General features: G+C 38.7%; 2 protein-coding genes across 3 annotated transcripts; one reads left to right on the top strand and one right to left on the bottom strand.

Moving 5' to 3' along the window:
* Positions 1 to 803: 803 nt before the first annotated feature.
* Positions 804 to 12,872, top strand: aga (aspartylglucosaminidase). Of its 2 annotated transcripts, none has more exons than XM_083915140.1 (9): positions 804 to 1,100; positions 3,992 to 4,145; positions 5,400 to 5,512; positions 6,721 to 6,833; positions 8,039 to 8,147; positions 9,083 to 9,158; positions 9,603 to 9,710; positions 10,960 to 11,093; positions 12,648 to 12,872. In XM_083915140.1, exons 1-9 carry the CDS (start codon positions 992 to 994, stop codon positions 12,746 to 12,748), a joined length of 1,017 nt encoding a protein of 338 aa, XP_083771266.1. In that variant the 5' UTR covers positions 804 to 991; the 3' UTR covers positions 12,749 to 12,872. The 2 variants fall into 2 exon arrangements, with proteins under 2 accessions (XP_083771266.1, XP_083771267.1); XM_083915141.1 differs by lacking the exon at positions 804 to 1,100 and adding an exon at positions 1,856 to 1,894.
* Positions 12,873 to 12,992: 120 nt separating this feature from the next.
* neil3 (nei-like DNA glycosylase 3) lies at positions 12,993 to 22,769 on the bottom strand (the record flags this gene model as incomplete). Its single annotated transcript, XM_083915139.1, has 10 exons — positions 12,993 to 13,291; positions 13,475 to 13,646; positions 13,956 to 14,370; positions 15,898 to 16,061; positions 18,093 to 18,259; positions 18,555 to 18,629; positions 19,538 to 19,751; positions 20,127 to 20,261; positions 22,432 to 22,541; positions 22,665 to 22,769. 10 exons carry the CDS (start codon positions 22,767 to 22,769, stop codon positions 13,109 to 13,111), a joined length of 1,740 nt encoding a protein of 579 aa, XP_083771265.1. The 3' UTR covers positions 12,993 to 13,108.
* Positions 22,770 to 24,651: the final 1,882 nt, after the last annotated feature.

Below are 24,651 nucleotides of genomic sequence, written 5' to 3'. Positions count from 1 at the left end.
GCATTTTGTTACTGATGTTCCTTCAAGCCATACCAGTCAGCCAGCATTTACAATAGCAGGGCCATGAAACATGTTCAGATGACTAGAATGAAATAATGGATGATATTAATTAAACATGCTATTCCTGCTGTTACACGTCAAAATGGCTGCTGCATCCAAGATGGTGCATATTTCATTCTTGCTCGTTTCCTGCTCCTGCTTCCTTGCCAATGTTGGCTGACGGCCATAATGCAACTCTCTTCAGTTAGCATAATAGCTATCATGTTGACACACTGACATTTATTAAGCATGTAACATTTAGCATGTTAGCTAGCACTAGCCTGTCTACATAGCTAAAAGTGTTTAGTGAGTATTGCTAAAACCACAAAGTTACTAATGAATGAAAAACACTATCCTATAGCATCTACTCTTGTTTAGAAACAAGTGGAACATGCCCCAATAATGTGTCTCTTTATACAATTTCCATTTTACATTAATTAGCTAGTGTTAATTAGCTAACATTAGCTAATTAACATAGACAGTAGATTTTATATTTCATGTCGCTGCCACCTCAAAATATAATTTCTAATAATTGAATAGCCATAGAGAAAAATTGACGACCTTCAAAATAATTCAGAATGAATTCCCTAGTAGCTATACAAACTTATTTCCCCATAATTATTATTTGTTCATGAGCCACCTACCACAGGTGCATGATAACCTAGTATCGGGCAATTTTCCCTCTGCTACAATTATTTGTACTGTCCCTTTAACGAAGAACTAAGCACGTGACATAACAAGGAAGTGCATACATCCCTGCACTCGTTACATTTGATAAAAGTGTGGCAAATTCTCTCTTTTTAAAAAACATATTACGTGTAACAACCTGCTCTGTTCGGCAGTCTGTAAGTTACTGACGGTGGCGTGAAAAACAGCAATGAGTAGTCAGTAACGTCAGCAGTCCTCTGTGTTGTGTTGTTGTACTGTGCACGCAGCGTTTTGGCGGAGCAACATGTTTGTATCGCTCCTGATTTGGACTTTAACAGCACTGTTGCCTCTGGGATACACCTCGCTGCCTCTCGTTATCAACACGTGGCCATTCAAGAACGCTACGGCTGCAGGTAGGGCCACGCGGTACTCACAGTGTGTTTACATGTACAAGTTGTTTCAAAAGTGTCATGAAGTCTAGCTCTAATGCAGTCACGTGACATCTGGGCCAAAATCTCAATGACGAACAAATGCAATGCCGCCCCAGAACATGCATACATTTGTTAACGTTTATGTGTATTTATGCAGCGTTTTGAATTGAACACCACCCTATTGTTTATGTATGTGTCTGGTCGTTAATCACTGGACAGATCCAATAGCATACAGCTGCAGACCCGGAGCACAAGCCCCTCACTTGACACAAGTCCCTCACTTGTCACAAGCCCCTTGCTTGACGGAAGTGACGCAAAAGTTGTTTTTTTTAACATGCAACTTGACAGATCAGTTACAGGAGTTTTTGCAATATTACCTATTTAGTACAGCAGCTAATATTGGCTAATATACTGTAACCTATTATATGCTTTACTCTCCCTTTCAGTTTTAAGAGGAAACCAGTAGTTTGGTCACCAGTAGTCTACCTGTGTGGGTATCAAAATTCTCCCCCATCCCTTGCTGATTATTGAGCCTCACAAGATATTAACAAATACATTGTTCAAGACACTTTTTATGGTGATGTGAATGCAATGATTTAACTTCGCAGAGGAAGCTTAACACGGTGAGCCATGCCATTTGAAAGAGAAGCAGAGGTTGGGTATCATCTGCCTCCACGGAGCTGGGTCTGTCCGTGGTTCCTGTCTGTTATAGGGAAGGTTTTCGTTGCCAACGTACTCTATGGAGGAATTGTTGGGTCTATGTAAATCCCAAATATGTGAGTGTGATCTATAACTAGTCTGTAAAGTGACCTGAGATAACTTTTGTTATGATTTGGCACTATAAATAAAATTGAATTGCCCACCTGCTGACAGTCTGATAGGACTGGGCATCCTCTGATTTGTGGGTTGTGAGATGCATCCACTTCAAATCCTTAAAAAACACATCGCATGTCTAACAGTGTTAGTGGAAGAGCAGTAGCGGTAATTTCATACATGAATTAAGCAGCATTTAGTCATAGCTGTTCACACTGTGTAATTTCGCTCGTGTTAAGATGGCTTATCATGCCCCAAACTACATAACACATCTTTTATAATTCATTAAGCTTAATTGGCAATAATGTGTTTTTTTTGTCTTCTTTTTTCCCTTTTTGGAAGTATTTATGATTATTATATCCTCTAATTATTCGATCAACAGAACATAAACATATCTGCCATTGTCTGTTTCCACTGTGTCAGATGTGCTTGTCTCTATCACATGTGATAATTGAACATCTCTTCAGGATTTGAACTTTTGGTCTTTAGGAATTTAGTAAATTGTGAAGGGTTTTTTCACTATTTTCTGTCATCTCACAGGACTACTATATTCATTATATATTAAAAGAAGTAAATGCCTGATTAACTGCTGATAATAATACAATTTATGTGTATAAGATGGCAACCTATGATGAATTTTCCATCACTAAAAGGACACAGAGAATGAGTGTATGTGTGTGCTTGTTGTTTGTATGGTGGAGTGTTATCTCTTCGCGGGCTTCATAACCAGTATTTTCAGACATTTTATTAAAAAAAAAATGTTTCGCAGTGTACTTGTGCCTCCACTACGGCTTTACCGTACAAGTAAGACCATCAGTTGAAGATGGGGAAATGAAATGATCAAAAGCAGCTGAGGATTCATAACTACCATTGCCAGGTTTGCCCTAACTCCATTTGATTTCCGTCAGGATGATACATCGGACATGTTCAAATTGAAACTGAAAATATTTCCACATTGCTTGTGACTTATCTGTCAAGTGTATATCCTCAAGGTGCACAGCTCATTTATATATATATATATATACATAGTGTACAAAATAACTTCAGCAACATATCACAAGCTGCAGGTGATTAAAGTTAATTTAAATCTCACAATTTGATGGATGCATAGCCTTTTAATTAATCATATGTACTGTACACCACCTCTATTCCCAGAGGTGGGTTTGAATATGAAAAATGTACCCAGCTTTTTGTTTTGTGTGTAGATATGTAAGTGAAGTCTGCGAGCACCTACTATTGATCCGCCCATGCAGATCTCTTTTCCTTAAAGGGCTTATAGAGGCAGCTGACAATAGCAAGCTAATCTCCTCTTCCATTCTGCTGCATTTTCTAAATGAAGGATTGTAATGCTGGGTTTTATATATATATATATATATATATATATATATATATAAAAGAATCATACACTGAGAAAAGAGCACACATCAAAGATAGTATATGGACAGAATTTATAGACGGATGAATCATAAATGATAAGAGGGAATTTGTGGTAGTGTGCTGCTGAACACAGTGTGACGCTGAGTAGCAAGCTGGGGGACAGTGCTACCAGTTGGTATTTTGATCCCCCATGGGCACTTGGGGGATCAGTGACCAAATGCTTGTGAGCTCACGTTCCCTGTTTATTAGGAATCCATTGTGCTGGTCATCTCATACATCATCTGAACCTTTTAGCTTTACTCCAGATATTTGTAGAACACAAGGGAAACACGTTGTTTAGTATTTAAAGAAGAAAATATGACATTTTTAAACCCAGATTCAACCCAGATTTATTTTATACAACATGTTTATAAAATAAATCTATCTAATTGGCCTAATGTGTATTAGCTGTCAAAATAGCTAATATACAATGTATCACAGTAAAGTTTTGCGAGAACAGGGCACAAACTTTCTTTCTCTGCAGTGACCTTACCTTACCTAACCGTTTGATGAATACAAAAGCACAGCCACAATTCACTGTAATATCATGTACTGTAACTGGTAGGGCGTGTTTACTTCCTGTCCTGAAGTATCTCGTGGTACAAATCGCTCACTGAATGTTTCACTGTGTTTCGTTACTGTAGCATGGGGTACCTTGCAGTCTGGTGGCTCGGTGCTGGATGCAGTGGAGAAGGGCTGTGCCCGCTGTGAAACGGAGCAGTGTGATGGCAGTGTGGGCTATGGTGGGAGCCCAGATGAGTCTGGAGAGACCACACTGGATGCCATGATCATGAATGGGTAAACCATGGACATAAACTGTGCTATTAATCTAAAGTAAAGCACATTAAAGTATAATTTTACTTTACTTAAATATTTATAAGCTGTTGATTAAGCAGAAGATTGGCAACGTGGAACATGTGCATAGGCCATTGATCTCTAACAGCTGTTATGTTTCCGTCGAGCTGCCTTTAGGGCAGCGTAAAAGCAGCTGTGTAAGACAATCCAAGCCCAGATTTATCTTTGCAAATCTTCTTTCAGCTCTTTGGATGAAAGTTTGAATCTCCAGCTTGCTGTCATTCTGAATTTACAAAAACATAAACAATATAAGGAATACATGAGCTATACATGGAAATGAATTGACCAATATTTAATTAAAAACGACCACACTCATTAGGCACCGGCATCTGTCAGCATATTGTGTTACTGTCAGAGCTTCTGCTGGTGCCGTCTATGCGTCTTTAACATTTACAGCTATAACTGGCTGACCTTTCTTTAATAAAGCACCAATTAAGAATCTCATTAAGATCCGAGAGCTTGCCAATTATCAAGTTCATAACTACAAACATTTACACACTCAGAAGTTGTTATGGCAAGCAAATGTCAGCTCATGATGACGGACTAAAAGATGTTTTAAATTAGTATTCTATGGTATTTACTTTTTTTGTTTTATAATGATGAATACATCGTGGGAAAAGGATAGTCTGTCACACACTATCCAATATAGCTGCATAAAAATACAGTGGCTATCACCAGCAGACATCTTGTATGTTTTGACTGAGCACAGTAATCGAAACACCTGCAGATTAATGCAATCCAATAGAACATCCCTGCAACAAATACTAAATGTGTAATGTTACATTTCTGATTTTGTGTCTTGGAGAATTTCACTCAACTCTACAGCAACATGGATACTTTAGTTTGTTGTGGCGGATAAACATGTTTTTTTAAACTCTCTATGATGCAATTCATTACAGAACCACAACAGACTACAGCCTCTAAAAGTAGATGCAACTTCAATCTGACAGTCTCAAATGTCTCAAAGGTTTAACAGATGTATTATTTATTACAGGGCTCATCTAGTAACTTACATCACACTGTAAAGGAGATTTATTTCTGTATAATGATCCAATAAAATAAATATCAGACATTGGGTATGGTGATGTAAGTCTGAGTAGCTTTTTATTAGTTCATCTGGACCATAAATGTAAATTACTTGAGGTAAGAAAAACAAAACTCCACAGGTTCCTTTTGCTGTGTATTCTCTGTGAGCAGGGATACAATGGAGGTGGGAGCAGTTGCAGACCTGAGAAGAATCAAGAATGCCATTGGAGTAGCAAGAGCTGTGATGGAGCACACTGGCCACACGCTGCTAGTGGGAGAGTCAGGTACGTGTGGATTAATGTTCACTAAAGTATCAGAAAAAATAAATCATGGTTTATGATGGAAGGGAAAAACCCAGTCACTTATTTGAAAAACACACTGTTTGTAAAATTCAATATTCTGACCAACAGAGGACACCTCTCTGTGGAATTCGTATGAGTACTTGTCACATTAGGACCTAAACATTTTAGGCACTATATATATATATATATATATATATATATATATATATATATATATATATGTGTATATATATGTGTGTATGTATATATATATATATATATATGTGTGTGTGTATATATATATATATATATATATATATATATGTGTGTGTGTATATATATATATATATATATATATATATATATGTGTGTGTGTATATATATATATGTATATATATATATGTGTGTGTATATATATATATATGTGTATATATATATGTGTATATATATATACACACACACACATGTATATATATATATACATATATATATACATACATACATATACACACATGTATATACATATATATACATATGTTTATATATACATATATGTGTGTATATATACACGTATATATGTGTATATATATGTATATATTCATATATGTATATATATAAGCTATAAAAGATCTATAATCAGACTTTTTCATTTTGCGGTGGTATTGAAAGAGGTAGCAAGTATTGTATTTTAAATCTAGTATTGTATTGATGTTTAAAACTCTGATATCGAGACAATCTCACTTTGTTCCCTAGATCTCCGACATCAGCAGTTTGTGTTGAATGCAGGATGCATAATATATAATGGTCTGAACAAAGATAGAATGATTGCACATAAGTGCTCCTTCAGTGTTTTCACAAGAAGGAGCACAAACTTAAAGACAATGTTAAAAGTTTGTATCACCCTGTGATAAGTGACTCGTAAACCAAGTAATATGGCTCATATGTCAAGAAATGCTGAAACTGATTAGATTGTCCTCCCCAGTGAGATTCAATTTAAGAGATCAAATATTTATCTTAATTGAAACATCATTCTTATTCGTAAGGTCAGTGCTTGGCCACGGTAGCGACGCAAGACCTGTCCTCCCTCACAAGCCGAAGGTACTAGCCCAAATGAGATGAGATTGCCTCCAGCCCCCTTTTGTGTTCTTATAAGGTCAGTGTTGGACCACATTGTGTAACTTGACCTGAAAGTATTACTTCTCTCTATATAGCTTCTGTGTTTGCTGAAAACATGGGCTTCATCGCAGAAGACCTGACTACCAACAAATCTGTGAATATTTTCTCACAGTGGCTGAAGGGCAACTGCCAACCTAATTATTGGAAGGTGTGTGTGTGTGTGTATTAGAGTGTGTGTTCTCCTCACTTGTGCTGGCTACAGGCGCACTGCTTCTAAAAGATTGATAATAAGTGGAAAAACTGTCAGGCATACAAAAGAACTTCATGAAAAAAAAGTCTGCTTTTGTGGTAGAGGTGATGCCTTACAGCACCAGGTTGCTATTCTTTAAAACCAACTTGTTCTCCTTAACTTAGGAGTTAAGTGTTTTTGTTCAAGGTCATCTCAACAGCGGTTGAGGAAGAGACAGTTTACTGTATCTCTTCTGCCACCCATGGTTTGCCCAACTGTTCATGCCAACAATCATTTTATTTCCGTACATTTAAGTACAATTATTTCACCATATGTTATATACAGTATTTGGGTATTTTGGCATTCAATACTTCCACAATTTGTTGAACCCATCTGGCATCCTTTTTGTTAAATTATAGATTGTTGCCGAGGTCACATGAGCACAACCATACCTACATTTTTAACAAGTAAAAGAAAAAAAAAATGTTTTCAAAGGTTTTATTTTTACCGTTTTGAATGCTGCATAGGGACTTTCATAAAAGAGACTTTCATAGTTGATTCCAAATCCAAACCAATGCTGATACAAATACGCGCTCTATATAAAAAAGACCTTTGTTTTAACATTGAAGTTTACTTTCCCTGACCCGCGTTTTGAGTGCTCACTTGAACTCGGAATTTTACATTTTGGAGCAGAATTCCCCTTTCATGTAACATCAAAGGAGCAGAATGAACTTTTCTCACCTCGCCACGGGTCAAGCTGTTACACTTACAGTTGCTTATAAGAGCAGAGACGGTACCTTGAGGTAGAGAGACAGGGAAACCTTTTCTCAAACTACACTACCCTCAGGTACACTAGCTTGTCATTCTCGATAAAACATGGGATTTGACTGCTGAATAGCACATTTTGGCTGCTGCAGGAATTTAAACCGGGATGTTTTGTTCATTTAATGGTTCAGTCACTAGAAATGAGATCCTAGAGAGTCCAATCAGGATAGGACTCCCTACTGTTTATTATTAGGTGCCAAATTCCACCTGTGATAATAGTTTCATTTCATTACATGACATGACAGCAAATCAAAGCAAATGGCTGCAATTTACCACATATTTTGTGCTATTACGTTGATTTAGTCCAACGATTTATGAAATGATCCAAACAGTGATGTTGTTTTCTTTCCTGTCAAAAGAATGTATTTCCAGATCCTTCCAAGTCTTGCGGACCCTACAAGCCCAGGGCGACAGCGAAACAGAACATGAGAGCAAGACATGCTAATGCCCGTTCCCATGACACCATAGGTAGGTTTTATATGTTAACAGAATGAGAAGTCAGCCTTCCTCAGGCATTTTTATGCAGTTCAGTAGTGTCTCAAACTGATCCAGTAAAGGCCCGCTGTGGCTGCAGGTTTTCATTCCAACCCAGCAAGAACACACCTGTTCCAACAAATCCAACTGTGTGAAGGCGATTCAGTTGGTTGAATGAGTCAAGTCAGGTGTGTTCTTGCTTGGTTGGAATAAAAACCTGCAGCCACAGCGGCCCTTTACTGGATCAGTTTGAGACACCTTAAGCACTTCATCGCACTAGGCATGGATGAGAAAGTCTAGCAGCAAAGGTGGCAAAAAAAACAAACACGCACAGACCTACTGAATTAGAGGTTAGCTACAATGAATTGTCACATCACAAATCATCAAAAAGAAGAGAGGTGATTAATTATACACAAATTGCATTTTTACCTGCCCCAATTTTAATGTTGTGTGAGCTAGACCAGGGTACTGTTCAGAGCGCCCGGCGTCGCTAGGAATTTTAAGTGGGAGCTCTGATATTTTGAAGTGGAGTTGTATGAGGTACTTATCTATAGTCAGTGTATTATCGACAGTAGATGGTGGTCGGGGAAGCATGCAGGACAGGCACAGAAGCCAAGCAATGTACTTCTGTGGAAAGGAAAAAGAAATATCAATATCAGTTTATGTTTGGTTCATTTTTAATGTTTCACCGCTTTACCTTGCTGTCAGAAAGACTTCTCTGACAGGGAGCTGAAGCCCTTTTATCCATCTGTGCTCTATTCAAAGCCACAAGACTCATCAGTCATTTTACCTCACACATCATGGGAGTTGCTGTCTACCGCTGCCTTGATTGATTAGTTTGTGTTATAGTGTGACTTTGGTAAAGCCGGACTAACCCTTAGAAAACACCAAAAGCTTACATTTCAACACTAGTTTTGTTTGTGCACCAGGGATGGTTGCTCTTGATCAACATGGCCACGTGGCTGCGGGTACATCGACCAATGGACTAACTCACAAAGTTCGAGGGTAAGTAGATTAGTATCATAATCTATATCATATGTGAGTATGGTTTTTTTTCCAGGTGTATTACTTTTCTTTAATAACTGTGTATATGGGGGTTTTGAAAAGAGCTACTTAATAGAATAATTAAGTGCCATTGTGGTAATTTATCACCATTCAATGGAATAGTGTTGTAAAGGACATTGTTTATCCAGATGATGTCATATAATCTGACAGTAACAAGCACACACTAGCTCAAATTTCTAAAAAAAATAATCAGTAATTTGGTTTTCACATCACACTGTGTGCATGCATGTAAACAGTGTTTAACTGCACTTGCACTAAAGTTCTTCATCAAATGAGAAAATACTCAGTACTCATTTTTTCCAACTATTTCATAGATGATGTTAGTTTGTCTGTACATGCGGTATTGGTCTCTGTTTAAACGGCAATCATGATCTTGTCCTGTAGTCGTGTCGGGGACTCTCCTATCGTTGGAGCAGGGGCTTATGCAGATAGCTCAGCCGGCGGTGCTGCCGCTACTGGAGACGGAGACCTCATGATGCGCTTTCTGCCAAGGTACCTATTGTTTGTATTTAAAATCCCATAAGACACGGATCATAACTCCTCTGTGCACACTTGCCAGGTTTTATGGATACTATTTTGAATAATGGGACTTTTTCCTTGACAGAAGAATTGTGTTTCAGAGAATACTGACATCTGTGAGACATGTCGGTTTTTTTAACAGCCAATTTCTGGTGTGAACACTGTTCTAAGTGCAAAAATAGTATTATAAAGAGTGGAGGTGGGGCCACGTTGCCCCAAAACTGTCATGTGTACATTCCACAGAAGAGGCAAGGTTTTCTTTTTTAGAGACTAAAGCTGCTGTTTGTTTCCAGGCTGTGAGAATATACCAGTCTCAGAAGGGTTTCTTTTTGTAGAATTTATTTAACCAGGATAGTTTGGGGGGAGTACACATGCTGGGTTTTTATTTATTTTTTTAAAGTTGCACTCAGCTTTACATTCATGGTCACACACCACCACACGAGTGCCGCCTTTTTCAATCACAGTTTTCCGAGTCACTTCCTGGAATGTTTGGGGGTTGCGTTTTTTAAGAAGACCTTGCTACTCGTGGACTGAAGTGTGTTTCAAATCAGTCGTCCTCTATGCCACACACGTTTTTGTAAGCATGGTTACAAGCCCTGTCAAAATGTAGCAGTGACACATCATCGCCAGCAATAGACCATTTTAAAAATACATGTGGTTAATGTTGTTTCTATATCTGCTGGCCCAAAACTCCTGAATCTTCCCTTTAAGAAGTGCGGAGATACACTCAAATGTAAACTATATGGTACATCTCCTGTCAGAAGTAGGATGGAGAATAAGGTTACGACACATTTCCCACTTTAGAATAACCCAAACTTTCACAGAAGTCAACTTACAGAAGGAAATTGCAATGTGTCACTCATTGTTTTATACATTTGACCCCAGGCTAAAGCAGTTAATGGCGCCAATAGTGTCTGTGTAGAAGTAATTTGCATATTTGGTGATGGTAAATTACAACAATTTCTCCCTATTTACTGATTTTACACACTTGTGAACTCCTAGAAAGTAGTGTGACGACTCGCTTGCGCACCATGATGGAATGAGGCTAGAAGTATTACTTTTTAAATCATATTTAATCACCGTTTTAATGACATAAGATTTGTTTGCATCAGATTTATCCTACACCATAATTGCTGGCACATTCCCATCATCATCCTAGTTGGTGGCCTTGACAGCACTTGTTAGTTTGCCTCATGTGTACTGCATGTAATCCTGCCAACAGTTACTTGGCTGTGGAGCTGATGAGGGCCGGGGCAGATCCCTCGGCAGCCTGCAAGACGGCCATTTCCAGAATCAAGAGGCATTACTCAGAGTTCTTTGGAGCAATCATCTGTGCTAACACAACAGGCCATTATGGTGAGTGTTCACAAATACAGACTGTTCTGCCACTGTTTAACATACTGAAGACACGTACCTGATAGACGGACTCACTACTACGGTAATGCAGACAAGCAGATGTATACACATAGACAAATTGATAAGGGCAGTCTGTAAGCGTGTTAAACTTCCATAATAAAGTTCTGAAAAAATCTCATCTCATCTTCATCCGCTTATCCGGGGTCGGGTCGCGGGGGCAGCAGCTTTAGCACAAAACAATTACAAAACGATAGTCTAAATTAGTCCTGAACCGATCAAATATACGTATGAAAATTAGTTTACACATATGAAATATCTGCTGTTTTAGGCTTTGAAGCAGGTTTAATCAAAATGGTTAACCAAAAGTAACCAAATAATTTAGGATGTGATTTTTATACAATTAATTAATGTATCACAAAGGCTTTCTGTAGTAACAAAAACAAAATATTTAACATAGGAACAATATTTAACAATAAAATAGGCAGTTGAGGTGGTTTGGGCATCTAGTAAGGATGCCCCCTGGGCACCTCCCTAGGGAGGTGTTCCAGGCACGTCCAGCTGGGAGGAGGCCTGGGGGAAGACCCAGGACCAGGTGGAGAGATTAGATCTCCACACTGGCCTGGGAACGCCTCGGGATCCCCCAGTTAGAGCTGGTTAATGTGGCCCGGGAAAGGGAACTTTGGGGTCCCCTGCTAGAGCTGCTGCCCCCGTGACCTGACCCCGGATAAGCGGTTGAAGATGAGTGAGTGAGAGAGTGAAAAATAGGCCCTTTAACGTTGACGCTGATGACTGCCACATTTTAAGAAACCACCCTTTATTTACTTTAAGTATATTCAGTACTTTCAGTGTAGAAAATATACTAGTTTTTCATTTGAGTGCACACATGCATAGATACATAAACATGCCTGCATGAACACACCTATCCACTGTATATTAGGGAAGAAAAACAAACAAACAACCAAAACAAGCAGCAACACAGTTCTGAGTAGCAATAACATAATATATCTCTATATTATGCCGTACATGCGTATATCCATAATGGCTCAAGGACAGATAGCATATGATTAATCACCTCTGGAAAGGTTTTCTAAGCAAGAGAATATTCTTTCCAAAGTAAAAAATGTGGATATTTGGTCCAAAAACAGCTAAAATGTTGGAGGAGATCGTTTGATTGAAACAGGAGCATACATATGTATTTTTTCTCCAACTGAAAATCTGGCCTATCATGTAATAAACAGATACAAGGATTTAAACCAAAGTCTATTTCCCAAACTGATTTAGTGAAGGAATTGATCGAATTCCAGGAACCTTTCAGCAGATCACATTTGGCATTAAAACGACAAATGCTCAAACTTAATTTTTTTTTATCTATGAATTTGATTTCACAGATTTTTTTTGAGGTCTGTGCCATAAAGGGGGTGTGATCAGACTTCTAAGTGTTCACAAGGCAGATCTATATACAGAGCACATTTTAATACCAGTATTTAATTGGGAAAGGAGTAAAAATGTTGTTTCACCTGTAGCGTTTGATTTGTCTCCCTTTGATCTCCGAAGGTGCGGCCTGTAACAAAGTCCCCGGCTTCTCCCAGTTCCACTTCATGGTGTCAAACTCCGAATCAGACACACCACTCCTGAAATCTGTGGACTGCTTTTAAATGGTGCATGAATGTGTGCTCTCTTTTTGTGCTCACTGAAATGAATTGAATGAACACTCTCCATACTGTATTTTTATGCTGACGATTCCGGTTTTTAATTCATAAATAAAAAATTGAAATTTTACACTGATGGGACAAGATACAAATGCAAATACACATTTCATTAGGTACACACAAGTTTGGGCATTATCTGACGGTCATACAGTTGATAGTCTCCATAAAATGTATACGGTATCAGTACAAATCTGCAGATTTCACTAAGTTAATGATGAGTTATCGGGTCCTTTTCTATATCCGTTCATTTCTATGAACATATAGGCATCAGGGTTTCATGTGGAAGTGATGCATTGCTAAAACACATTAACAACCAGGGAGGATGGACACCCCTGGTCCATTTTCTGCCCATTGGAAAAAGTCACACTGTTTACCCTTTTGATAGCTGCAGGTGTAGAAATTCCGGCCGTTGTTGGGTCCCAGTTTCAGAACTGTCCTCATTAGACAGCGTTTCCCATGGTGACAAAAAGGGAAGCGCAAGTCAGCCCACTGCAACAGAGAAAGTAAAAAAAAGTTTTATTAACTTTGTTGATAACTTTTATTTCAGCCATTTAAATTTGATGCAAACGTATTACAATCTTTGTGGCCAGGCTGAAACCAAATAGACAATTTAAAGTTGTTTATTTTCCAGGCTACACAATGCCATAGAGATGAGTTGCTTTCCATTTCCACCTCAAAGAAGTTACACTTCGTCTCTCTGGGAAAAGAGCAGGCGTAGAACTGTCGTCCCTTATTCTCTCCCTCCTTGTGGACCACTCTGAGGACAGCTGGGCGACGATGGGAAGCACAACAAGGGGCACTGGGACTGGAAGATTTGTGGCTTGTCGCTTCTATTTTGCGCGTACTGACAGAAACGCAAAAACAGTCTTATTAGTTTGAAATAAATTGAAAATAAAAACACAACTGTACCTGTCACATCAACCCTCATTAACGGGCAAACAACCTCTCTTCAACTGTGAGTGTGATTTGTGTTTGTGATATTTGCAATATCCTACTATGGCTATTCATCAATCAGATTTTTTTTTTTTTTAACAATGCTGCATTAAAACTCCACAGACTGATGCTTTTTCATCCCACTTATCTCCCTGAGGCTGCAAAAAACTTCTCTTATTATAAACTTATTCATGAATAGCCAAGCGAGAGATTCACTCACCCTGGGTTGGGGGATCCATTTTGAGCATTGTTACTGGGAAAGGGACTGTGATCAATTCTCATTTTCTTGGATGGGTGACTGTAGGAGGCCAGTGATTCCCCATTGGAGAGCTCGGCACTTTGCCTCTGCCAGCCACCAGAGGCATAATTGGGGCTTGTTGTCCCTTGGCAGACGCTGTATTTATATAAATCTCGCTCTGTCGCCAAGGAATTCAAATGACTGCCGGTTGGGGAGAGTGGGGAGTTTACAGGCTTTGGCTTCTTGCTCAAGTCAGAGAAAACAAGTGTAGAAGTCCCGAATGCACACCTCCAGTTGACTTTGAGCTCCTCTTGCGGCTTCTTGAAGGCAGTGCAGGGGTATTTAATCAAATCATTGGTGAAGGGTGATGCCTCAGTGTTAATGTCATCTTTGTGGACTGTGGAGATGGAGATGGAGCCAGAGTGAGAAACTCATTTCATGTTCAGCAGCTGCAGCTACACTGGCTGCTCTCATAAAATGCAGGTTGTTGTTGGCTTTAAGTGGTTATCTTGTCATAAAATGTACCAGTGAGCAGCAGTATGCCGCGCCTTGCCGTCAAATAAAATACCACGCAATCTGTTGTGCTGAAGATGCCCTAATGCAAAATTCTGTGAAATGAGCTCCATATAATAAAACTCTGAAAATAAGTGCATATTTTCAGTAATTTGAACCATGATGCCTGACCGAGTCAATAATAGAACTGCGAAAAAATATTACTCTCCCCTTCCTCAACAAAACTTAATGCGCCCTTGAGCAAGGGACTGGGGCAGCAGTAGCTCAGTAGTTCAGTCCATAGGTGACTTGGCTGGGAACCGGAGGGTCGCGGTTCGAGTCCCTGTGTGGACCATGAATGGAGCTTGGACTGGTGGCTGGAGAGGTGCCAGTTCATCTCCTGGGCACTGCTGATGTGCTGTTGAGCAAGGTACCAAACCCCCAACTGCTCTGGGCCCTAGTTACTGGCAGCCCCCTCGCTCTAACATCTAACCATTAATTGCATGTATATAGGTCCTGTTTGTGCTTGTGTGTGTAACATGAATAACAATAATAGAGTGAAAAATAGGATTTCCCCGTTGCAGGACTAATAAACTGTTTTAGTGAAGCTGATCAGTGGTCAAACGTAAGAGGTGTCGAGAAATACAAAAATCAGGAATCAGTGCATTTAGAGTGGACTCCCTTTATTCCTATTTTGGATAGTTAAGGACAAATCAGTCAAAACTGAAGTGATCACAAGAACAGTAAAACATTCACTACCCTTCTAAGATTTCATGTTCAATCGAAGAGAGTTTAAATGATCCTTTTATGTGAAATGAAAAAAGGTCTCTACAAAGTCATCTAAATTAATTTCAAATTTAACGTACGCAATGTCTTTTATGGGCACTGTAAATGCAATCTGTCCAAATTGTGATTTGTTTGGATTAAAAACAAACCAACCAACAGGAGTTGATGCCAAAATGACGTGAAAGTGTGCAATTAAACCATAACTAGCATAATCAAATGAACCATGGGCAAACTAGTCTTGAGTGAGCCTGAAAATAAGAAATGTTGCTGTATGATCCTAAAAGATAAAAACCATAAAATACAAGAAATACAAAGTAAAGCATTTGTCTGTAGTTTGGTGATAGCAACATAGGGACGGCAAGACATTTCCTTCTAACAGTTCACTGCTGCCATAATGTTTTTTAAGATCAGAGAAAAAAGACCAACTGACAGACATGCTCATTACTTCTGCAGCAATGTACTACACACACACACACACACTTGCGCAGAAGTCCTTACTGTAAGCGTCAACGGCAAACAGTATCATTTGGGGATCATTCAGCAAAACTGCAAAACTACAGCTACCATTATTTTTATCTCTTCCTAACAAGGACCTTCTGTCACCCCATTAAACTCAGTGGCTGTAACAGGAGAACATTTCACTCACCCTCAGGTCTTGGTGTGAGGCAGGCATCACAGGCTTTTGCTGTTGGCTGGTTGATGAGCGTGCAGAGTTGACAGGCCCAGTCCTCTTCCTCCCTCTTAGCCACGTTATCATTGGTTATCTCATTGTAGGCCCAGCCAATCAAACTGTTTCGGACTGGGAGCTTACTGGATAAAGGACATACAAGAGGGACAAGAGTAATCCTAACAAACCTTTGTTGCTGAAACAGGCGTATTAATGAGTAAAACGTGTGCACTGAGGCAGAAATAATGGTCTGTGTAAAAACAGAACTCCGGTCCATTTAGTGTCTACACACACACAAACACACACACACCTAGTGCACTATTATAAAAACTTGACACGTACCTGTACTCATCAGTGAGGGTAGACAAAATGTTTGCAATACATTTTCTAATGTTTTGTCCACCCCATTTCTATCAATGCTGATAGACTAAATATTACAAACACCCCTCAGTATAACAATCAGCACATAGAGTTCAATCAACAACTTTCCTGAACAGTTTCAACAAAAACGGAACATGATAAACATCATGATGTGAGAGTTTCTGGAGGGCTTTTGTGTTACACTACATGTGTTTTAACTAGGGGTGAAAGAAAATATTGATCATCAAGTATCCTCAAATTATGTTTTGAGACTGTATGGATTTTCCAAAACAATGCATATATTTTTAATTAACCCCTGATCCACTGGGGTGCTGGCAATCCTGGCCAACGTCACCATCTTTAAGAGGCCGTTGGGCTCCATTTTATAGATTGAGTGAATATATTGGTATCATATGAAACTAAACACCATAAGGAATCCATTGGCCTTATCGTTAGCATGTTGAGAAGTTTGTGGAATAAAGCTCAAAATGAGGCTAAATTTTGGCATTGGAAAAACTGGCATGGCCATTAATAGGGGTCCCTTGATCTCTGAGCTAAATGGGTTCTACGGGTACCCAACGAGTCTCCCGTCTTCACAGATATGCCCACTTTATGCTTATCCCATGCAGTAAAATGGTGGTGTGTTGTAACAATTTCCCTAAAATTAGATTAAAAACATCCCAATGTATCGCCTACCTTAGAGGATTGCAATATATCATAATATATTGAATCGTAACCCTTGTATCATGAAACTGTACAAATTGTATCACCAGATTCTTGCCATCACACAACCCTAGTTTTAACTAGGTATCCCTAATAAACTGTCAACCGATTGCATTTCCATACGTCTCATACAGGCAAATGTGACATAAATAACCATTTAATTTTATTACTTTACAGTCTCCCAGTTTACGTGTAATTGTGTGCATATGTAAACATTCCCGTGATTACTTATGTCAAATGCAATTAGTCCTCAGAAATAGCAACCGCAAAATGAGCAATAAATATAAAATATTCAACAGCTTTTATTGTAACTCGATTATACAAAATACAGGCAAAGAGAAGAGGATGAAGATATGTACAAGGAAACGTGTTTCATGTAATTGCTTCAAGCATACACGTTAACGCTCCGACATGAAGCTCGACTATGTTTGACAAGAAGGCAAATCGGCAATGCCAACAGTCATGAAGGAGGAAAGTCGCAGTGGCTTTCAGGAAACTTTCCTCACAGATTGCTTTATCAGCTGTGTAATGCGTTGTAAGGGCTTTGGGCTCTAACCCCTCGCAAAGCTTTGCTCAAACACAACCCAGGAGGTGTTGAGCCTGTGCCCTGTCTGGCAAACACAGCCTTATATGCGCATTCATTTCTCCCCCATAACACTTCCCACTCCCTGCCAAGCCCATCTGCCTGCAAAGATGGCCTCCCTAAATTTGAACGCATTATCTAAAAAGGCTTTAGAACTTTCTGCAAAGACTTAATTTGGAAAAATGTCAGCTTTACCGTGTCACTTTTTGATATTAAACTAAAATCTTTAAAATGTATGATAATGATAATAGGAATCAAAAGCCTTCAAACGGTTTTATCCTACATTGAAACATTTTAATGCCAAGAATTAATTGAGCATCGTCTAGTTAATTCTTAAAAAGTAAATACACTAAAAACAATAATTATCCATATAGAATTGTGATAAACAATATGAATTCCCTTTGCTGGAAAAAAATGGCATGGTACTTGATCTTACTTCAGGTAATGGAAACATTCTTTTTGAGCAACACCCAAGAATGCAAGACAATAGGTCTATGAGGATATCTACCTGATGTCAACTCCACTGGGATCTCCCTTCTGACAGCTCTCGCAGAAGTAAGTCATCCTGCCGTTGTCTCCAAGACGACAGACTGTGATGACATGAAAGCACTGGCCGCACTGGGGACGCTTGTAGACTTTGTAATGTTTGTAGAGCGCGGAGCCAGATTTGCGACACTGATAGAGATGAGGAGGGCAAATAAAAAGAGTGAATAAAAAGAAGAGGATAAAGAGACCAGGAAAAAAAATATTCACCTATCCTTACTCTTCTATTATGCATGGGTAGGAATATTTGTTTTATCCATACTCCAGGCAGTGGGGCTTTTTACTCTCCTCCTTCAGCAATACAGGATTTTAAGTTAATCCGTTATTGCAAGTCTGTCTGAATGAGGTGTCAGCTCAATACCAACAAGTAAATGTGTGTGCACATAGAGATACATGTTTTTGCTACTGATATGAACAAACGCCCAACCTTGTAAAACAGAAGAGTGAAATCACGCGTCATCTTCACCAAGTGGTGGATCTGCTCGTCTGTCAGCTGTTGAACCTAAGAGGGACGCGGTGCTGTTAGTTTCAGTTCACAGCCAGAGTCAATAAACCTTATTTGTATAGCTCTTCATTTCAAAACAGAGACGAAAGGCACTTCGCAGTCAGCAAATCAATAATACAAGCACATAAACAATAAAAACACCAGACATGAATGAAAAACTGGATTTGAAATGATGCAACAGAGAAAAATTACGTCGTAAGTATTTCCAAGCCTTGAAGCCAAAGGCAGCAAGAGTCTGACTCTGGCTCCCACAGTGTAGAAAAAAAGAAGATCTAAAGCACACAAACACAGACACTTGTAGCTCTTTCAGGACACCTAGGGGCTTGATAATGGAGGAGAAGCTCTTAAAGATGCCCCAGACGAAGGGGCCAAAAAGCACTAGATTAATGTTTTGGTCCAAAGTGCTGTATTCTTAAACCTCGTCCAATACTTTCTAAAGAGGAGCAGAGCAAAACCTCTGCCTAAAAGAAAAGTAAAAGCAATATTCGTAGTTCAAAGTGTCTCTTACTGGCTGTGGATAGGTCTCTTAAAAAAAGCAATAAATCACACTTCCTTCTATAGTTTGCTTATTGAAAATACCATAGTTCCTCAGAGCGATGTGAATATTTGGATCTTTCACGTGATATGATTTCCAGATCATGAATAATATGGGTGATGTTTCTTTATGAACATACCATATATACATTCATGTAAATAAATGAAAAACATTCCCAATTCCAGAAAGTGCTGAGAGAGAGGCACATCTGTGTTTCACAATGTGTTTGTTTCTCCTTGTCCCTGCTTCATCCTCATTTCAATACATCACTCAATAACACAAGGCCTTAAACTTTTGTGTTTTCATGTGAGAGTTGCATTCTTATTCTCTTCCCCCCCCTGCTGAACACAATCCATCATCTCTTCCATACCTTCACGGCTGGATGGAGGCCCGAGTCAAACAGGGCTTCGTTTTTAATGATGTTGCCGACTCCTGGCATGACGGCTTGGTCTAGGAGAACGTCACAGAGCGTCCTGCCACTTTGGCTCCTCACTGCCTTCTCAGAGCGGGAGAAGCTGAACTTGGAGGAGCACACATCCAGACTCTCCATGGCCTTCACCCTTTGCTCACAGTCCTCCGTCAACCTGCGAGAAACACAGTTTTACAGTACAGGGGGAATTTAGAAAACATATGGCTGCTGTTACTGACAGTGTGCCAGGAGGTCATCTGGTGCATTCTTAAGGTTATACATGTCAAAACGGTTTCTTTCATATGTTCTGTGAGATAGGACAGCGTAGGTTAAATTTCATGACAGCAGAAATAAATGTCTGTCTACTGAACAGAACGCCAGGACCTTACAGTCAATGAATGGGACAAATGTTGAGGCTGTGTCTTTCATGCAACGATAGCCACCGTCTTCCGACATCCTAATGTAGGATGTACTCAGTGAATGAGACTCATACCTCAAGGTGAACCTCTGTCACCTCAATCTATCCAGGCTATGCCGGTGCACCTGTTACCTTATTTCCACAGTGCTGTCAAAGAAGCACACAATGTCGTTAGTCAGGTGTATTTCCAGCGCTGGTATGGAGCCAGTCCTCTCCTTCCTCTCAGCAGGGTTTATACGAATTGATCCATTCATACCAAAGTGGACTCTAAAGGATGTGAGCACGAAAGAAAGAAAAGACAAAATTCCACTTACTTCTCGATTTATATGACTTGGCAACAAAAGGATAGAAAGGTGGCCCAGGGGTTGGAGACTCCATTGTGTGATAGAAATGTCACAGGCTCCAACTTCGCAGTCGCTTGTGGGTCTATCAACAGCCACACGGACTGTTGTAGTGCACTCAGGTAAGGAACGTCTACCGGCTTGCTCAAACTAACACAGCTGAATATCCTATACTTTACTGTAGACAACGGACTTATTTTATTTGGTGATTAAAATAATTATAACTTTATCAATTATTGAATTCAGGGTTGGATTAGGCCTATATGAAAAAATGTATACTGAGAGACAATAGAAGCGTCTCAACTATTAAAAATTATAGGATATTATTTATATGGTTGAAGTGACGACAGCAGACTAAATAAACCAAAAGCCAGGGGCGTTGTAGGGGTGAAGCTGGACTCCCTGCAGGCAGTGTCAGGTAGGAGGATGCAAATTACATGTCATCGTGGAAATGTCTTCCACCCACTCCACCACACGCTGGTCAAATGCAAGAGCACAGTCAGTACAACCTCATCCCACCAAAATGCACCACTGAAGGGCCATCAAACTGTTCTACTCCTCCCTTAACGTGTCAGGCACTCAGAGTCGACAAACCTGCCCCATGGACTTATTTCACCCAGTCAGCTTCTTTAACCAATGATTATTTATCATAATTTATACCTCCAACTGTTTAATATTATTGTGTGCAATACTGCAATGATAATAATAATAATAATAATAATAATAATGCAACTGTGAATTACCCCAGTTTACCTAAATTAGTATACTAACTTACACTATGTTGTACTGTCCAATAGTTTTCATTAAAGCACTATCACTAATGAACTGTTGTATGTAGTACTATACATATTTCACATATTTCCTATCTCTACCTTACACATATACACATATAGTAATTATTGTAATATCATGCACATATTTTATTTCAATTTACAATACCCAATTATTGCTTCTATTTATATCTATATACACACAAGTGGATATTTACTGCAGAAGAATACACATATGTATTTGTTCTTATACTTATATCTGTTATTCATTATTTATAAGGTTTTTTTTAAATAGATTTTGTTTCTATTCAAGAACATACATATGCAACTAATAAATCCTCTAATGTACTACTGTGATGCTACTACTAATAATAATAATAACGACCTTATTTAAACAGCACTCGACAAAACAGAAGTACAAAGTTGCACATGGTTAATCAAGGTTTAAAACATTTCAGGGCTGCAATGAGGCAAATAAAACTCATAATAACACAAGAATAACACTAATGTCATCATGTCACACACTTACACACACAAGTGCATTGAAATTACAATGAAAATGCTTGACCCTATGTATGATGGAGGCACTGTGTAGACAAATAACCTACTGGTCTTAACCTACTCTGTAAAGTGTCCTGAGATAACCTTTGTTTTGAATTTGCACTATAAATAAAATTGAATTGAACTTAATTGAAATTGAATTGTTCAACCAAAGCATACATTTCCGTGTGTAGGCCTATATACCTGCTATCTTTCTATCTCCATTACTTTATGATGTCACATGTATTGTAACAGGCCATGACTTATGAAGTATAAATGAATGAGGGAATGATTGAGGGGGAAGAAGTGGATAGGCTACATAGCTACACAGCCTTCTGAGATAGGCTAATACAATAAGCTTATTTGTTAGTTAGACACGTTGTGCAACAGTAGCTTACTAGTTGCTTCATTTATTTATTGTAATGTATCCACCAGTTTGATTTATGTTTATGCTGTGCAAATAAAAATACCACTTACATCATCACGTGACTCGTTGTGATTTTAGATATTATCATTTGACAGTAAGATAAATAGGTAAATGCCATGAATACATGGATGTATTATGCACGGCTACACTTTACCGTACTTTACTGTAACTTAGTTCAGTTAGAAATGCTGCTACACTTTTAACACTGTTATCACTTATCGCTCCTTATCACTTAGTTAGTTTGTACTTGTTTTATTTCCATATGCTGCTTAACTGCACGCTGCGTATTGTTGTATACTGTAAGAAAGCAACTGGACTTGACTGAAATGGCTTTGGGGATAACGGGGACATGAACTCACCTCAACGCTCTTGGACCAAAGTACATGAAGAGTTCTTTGCCCAGAGTTTGAACTCCAGTGTACGGACCACCATGAAACCTGTGGAAGGCATTTTCCCCGCTGTTATTTCTCTGTAAAGAGACACCACATGGTTAGTATGCAGCAGCAGCAAAACGCAGCTGAATGACCCTGATATCTAACGTTAGCTATGATGCTAATAACCCCAGACGTGACATAACGTAACATTAACTTACGGTGGAAGTCGTCAAACTGCCTCTTATCTCCTTCAATTTCTGTCCCTTTTGGACTTTAGAGCGGATTTTCTCTCCGTTTAATGTGCAGCCCGGACCTTCAACCATTTTGGAGTTCAGGTATTAAATAAAAAATAACAGTAAAACTGTCTTGCGGTCAGTTGTTGAATGAATCATAAAAGTTTGTTGTTGTCTTCATTCCCCGCCACCGGATTCAATCTTGCGCATGCGTAGTACGGGGTGTACCCGGAACTAGGCGATGCCTGATAAAGGTGCATTACCCACATTAAGATTCAAGATCCAAGATTCAAGAAGCTTTATTTATCCCGAGAGAAATGATTGTGCAACAGTTTCAATACAAAGATGGTAAAGGATCATAGTAACAATAAGCATAAACATAAATCAAATAAAAATAAAGCTAACGTAAAATAAATCAAACAATAAATAATGTGACACAGTGCAAAGGACATTGTGGTTAAACGTAGGTATTTACAGTATACAACAATACGCACCGTGCAGTTTAGCAGCATATTGAAATAAAATAAGTGATAAGATAAGGAGATAGAAAGATAGCAGGTATATAGGCCTACACACTGAAATTGATGCTTTGGTTGAAAAATCCAATTTCAATTCAATTTTATTTATAGTGCCAAATCATAACAAAGTTATCTCAGGACACTTTACAGAGTAGGTATAGACCACACTCTATGACTTATTTATGGTTTACATAGACCCAACAATTTCTCCGTAGAGTACGGTGGCAACGAAAACCTTCCCTATAACAAGCAGGAACGTCAGACAGACCCAGCTCTGTGGAGCACAGACATCTGTCTGCACCGATTGGGGAGGAAGAAAAGGGGAGAGAAAGAGAGAAAAGATGGACGGATGGACAGAAAGAGACAAGGACAGACACGAAGACAGAGAGACAGACACACTCGCAGAGATGCAAGCAACCAAAGAGTAACAGCAACTATAATAATATCTATAGTAATGTGAATATGACTCATATGTTATGAGTAGTGGCAATAGCAGCTAGGATACAGCGAGACATACCACTGATGGTGTTTTTATGGCTACAAATTACATAGTTTATTAGACTAGTGATAGTATATATGACAAACACCCACAAACACCCACCTACACATGATGAAAAAGACTTTCCCTTATCTCCAGATGTTTTGATGTTGTTGTTTTGAATTTTTACATTATTATACAACTCAATTTGAAATCTAAAATAACATGAAAAACAAATGTTTGGATACCACCTGGTCCCAAACCTTTGTGATCTCAATTAAGTAGTAAACTCAAGCTATGGTGTCTTGTAACGACCCAGCACTCTGAATGAGTCTAATTTTTCTTACAGCCTTATTGTAAATCTTACCCCAAAGTATTGTATTTTGGATAAAGGTCAACAGATTTACAATAGTCTTAAAATATAAGGATTTATTTCAGTCCAAAATCTTGTGATAAAGTCTTACATAAACTCTTACACATTTTGTTTGTGTGCCAAAGTGCCAATTATCTGTGAGGGTGAGTAGTTTTATAGACTGTCCACTTGAGGGCACTGGTGTATTATTCTTAGAAAGGCTGTCTACACAAAGTCCTCTGTGATCCAACTAACCATGGATGTAATCTGAAAGATGGATGGATGGATAGATAGATTAATTGATTGATAGATAGATAGATGGATGGATTACATACAATATTGAAGGAATACATTCATTTATATGCACAACAGCAATTCACTGTCAGAGCAAAGGATAGAGTGAGGGACATATGTACAAGAGATTAGACGGTTAGAGCATTAATTAGCTATCAAGCAGTCCTCAGAAGACCTGCTAAACATTGCGTTGTGTATATAAACTCAATAGATCAGATTATTATAATTGTTATTATTATTATTATTATTGTATGTATGTATATACTGTATATGTACATATCTATATATATTGTATATATACATATATATATATATATATATATATATATA

This window comes from Echiichthys vipera (genome assembly GCF_963691815.1).
Source record: "Echiichthys vipera genome assembly, chromosome: 6".
NCBI classification, from domain to species: domain Eukaryota; kingdom Metazoa; phylum Chordata; class Actinopteri; order Perciformes; family Trachinidae; genus Echiichthys; species Echiichthys vipera.
This window is presented reverse-complemented; position numbering and strand designations above follow the sequence as displayed.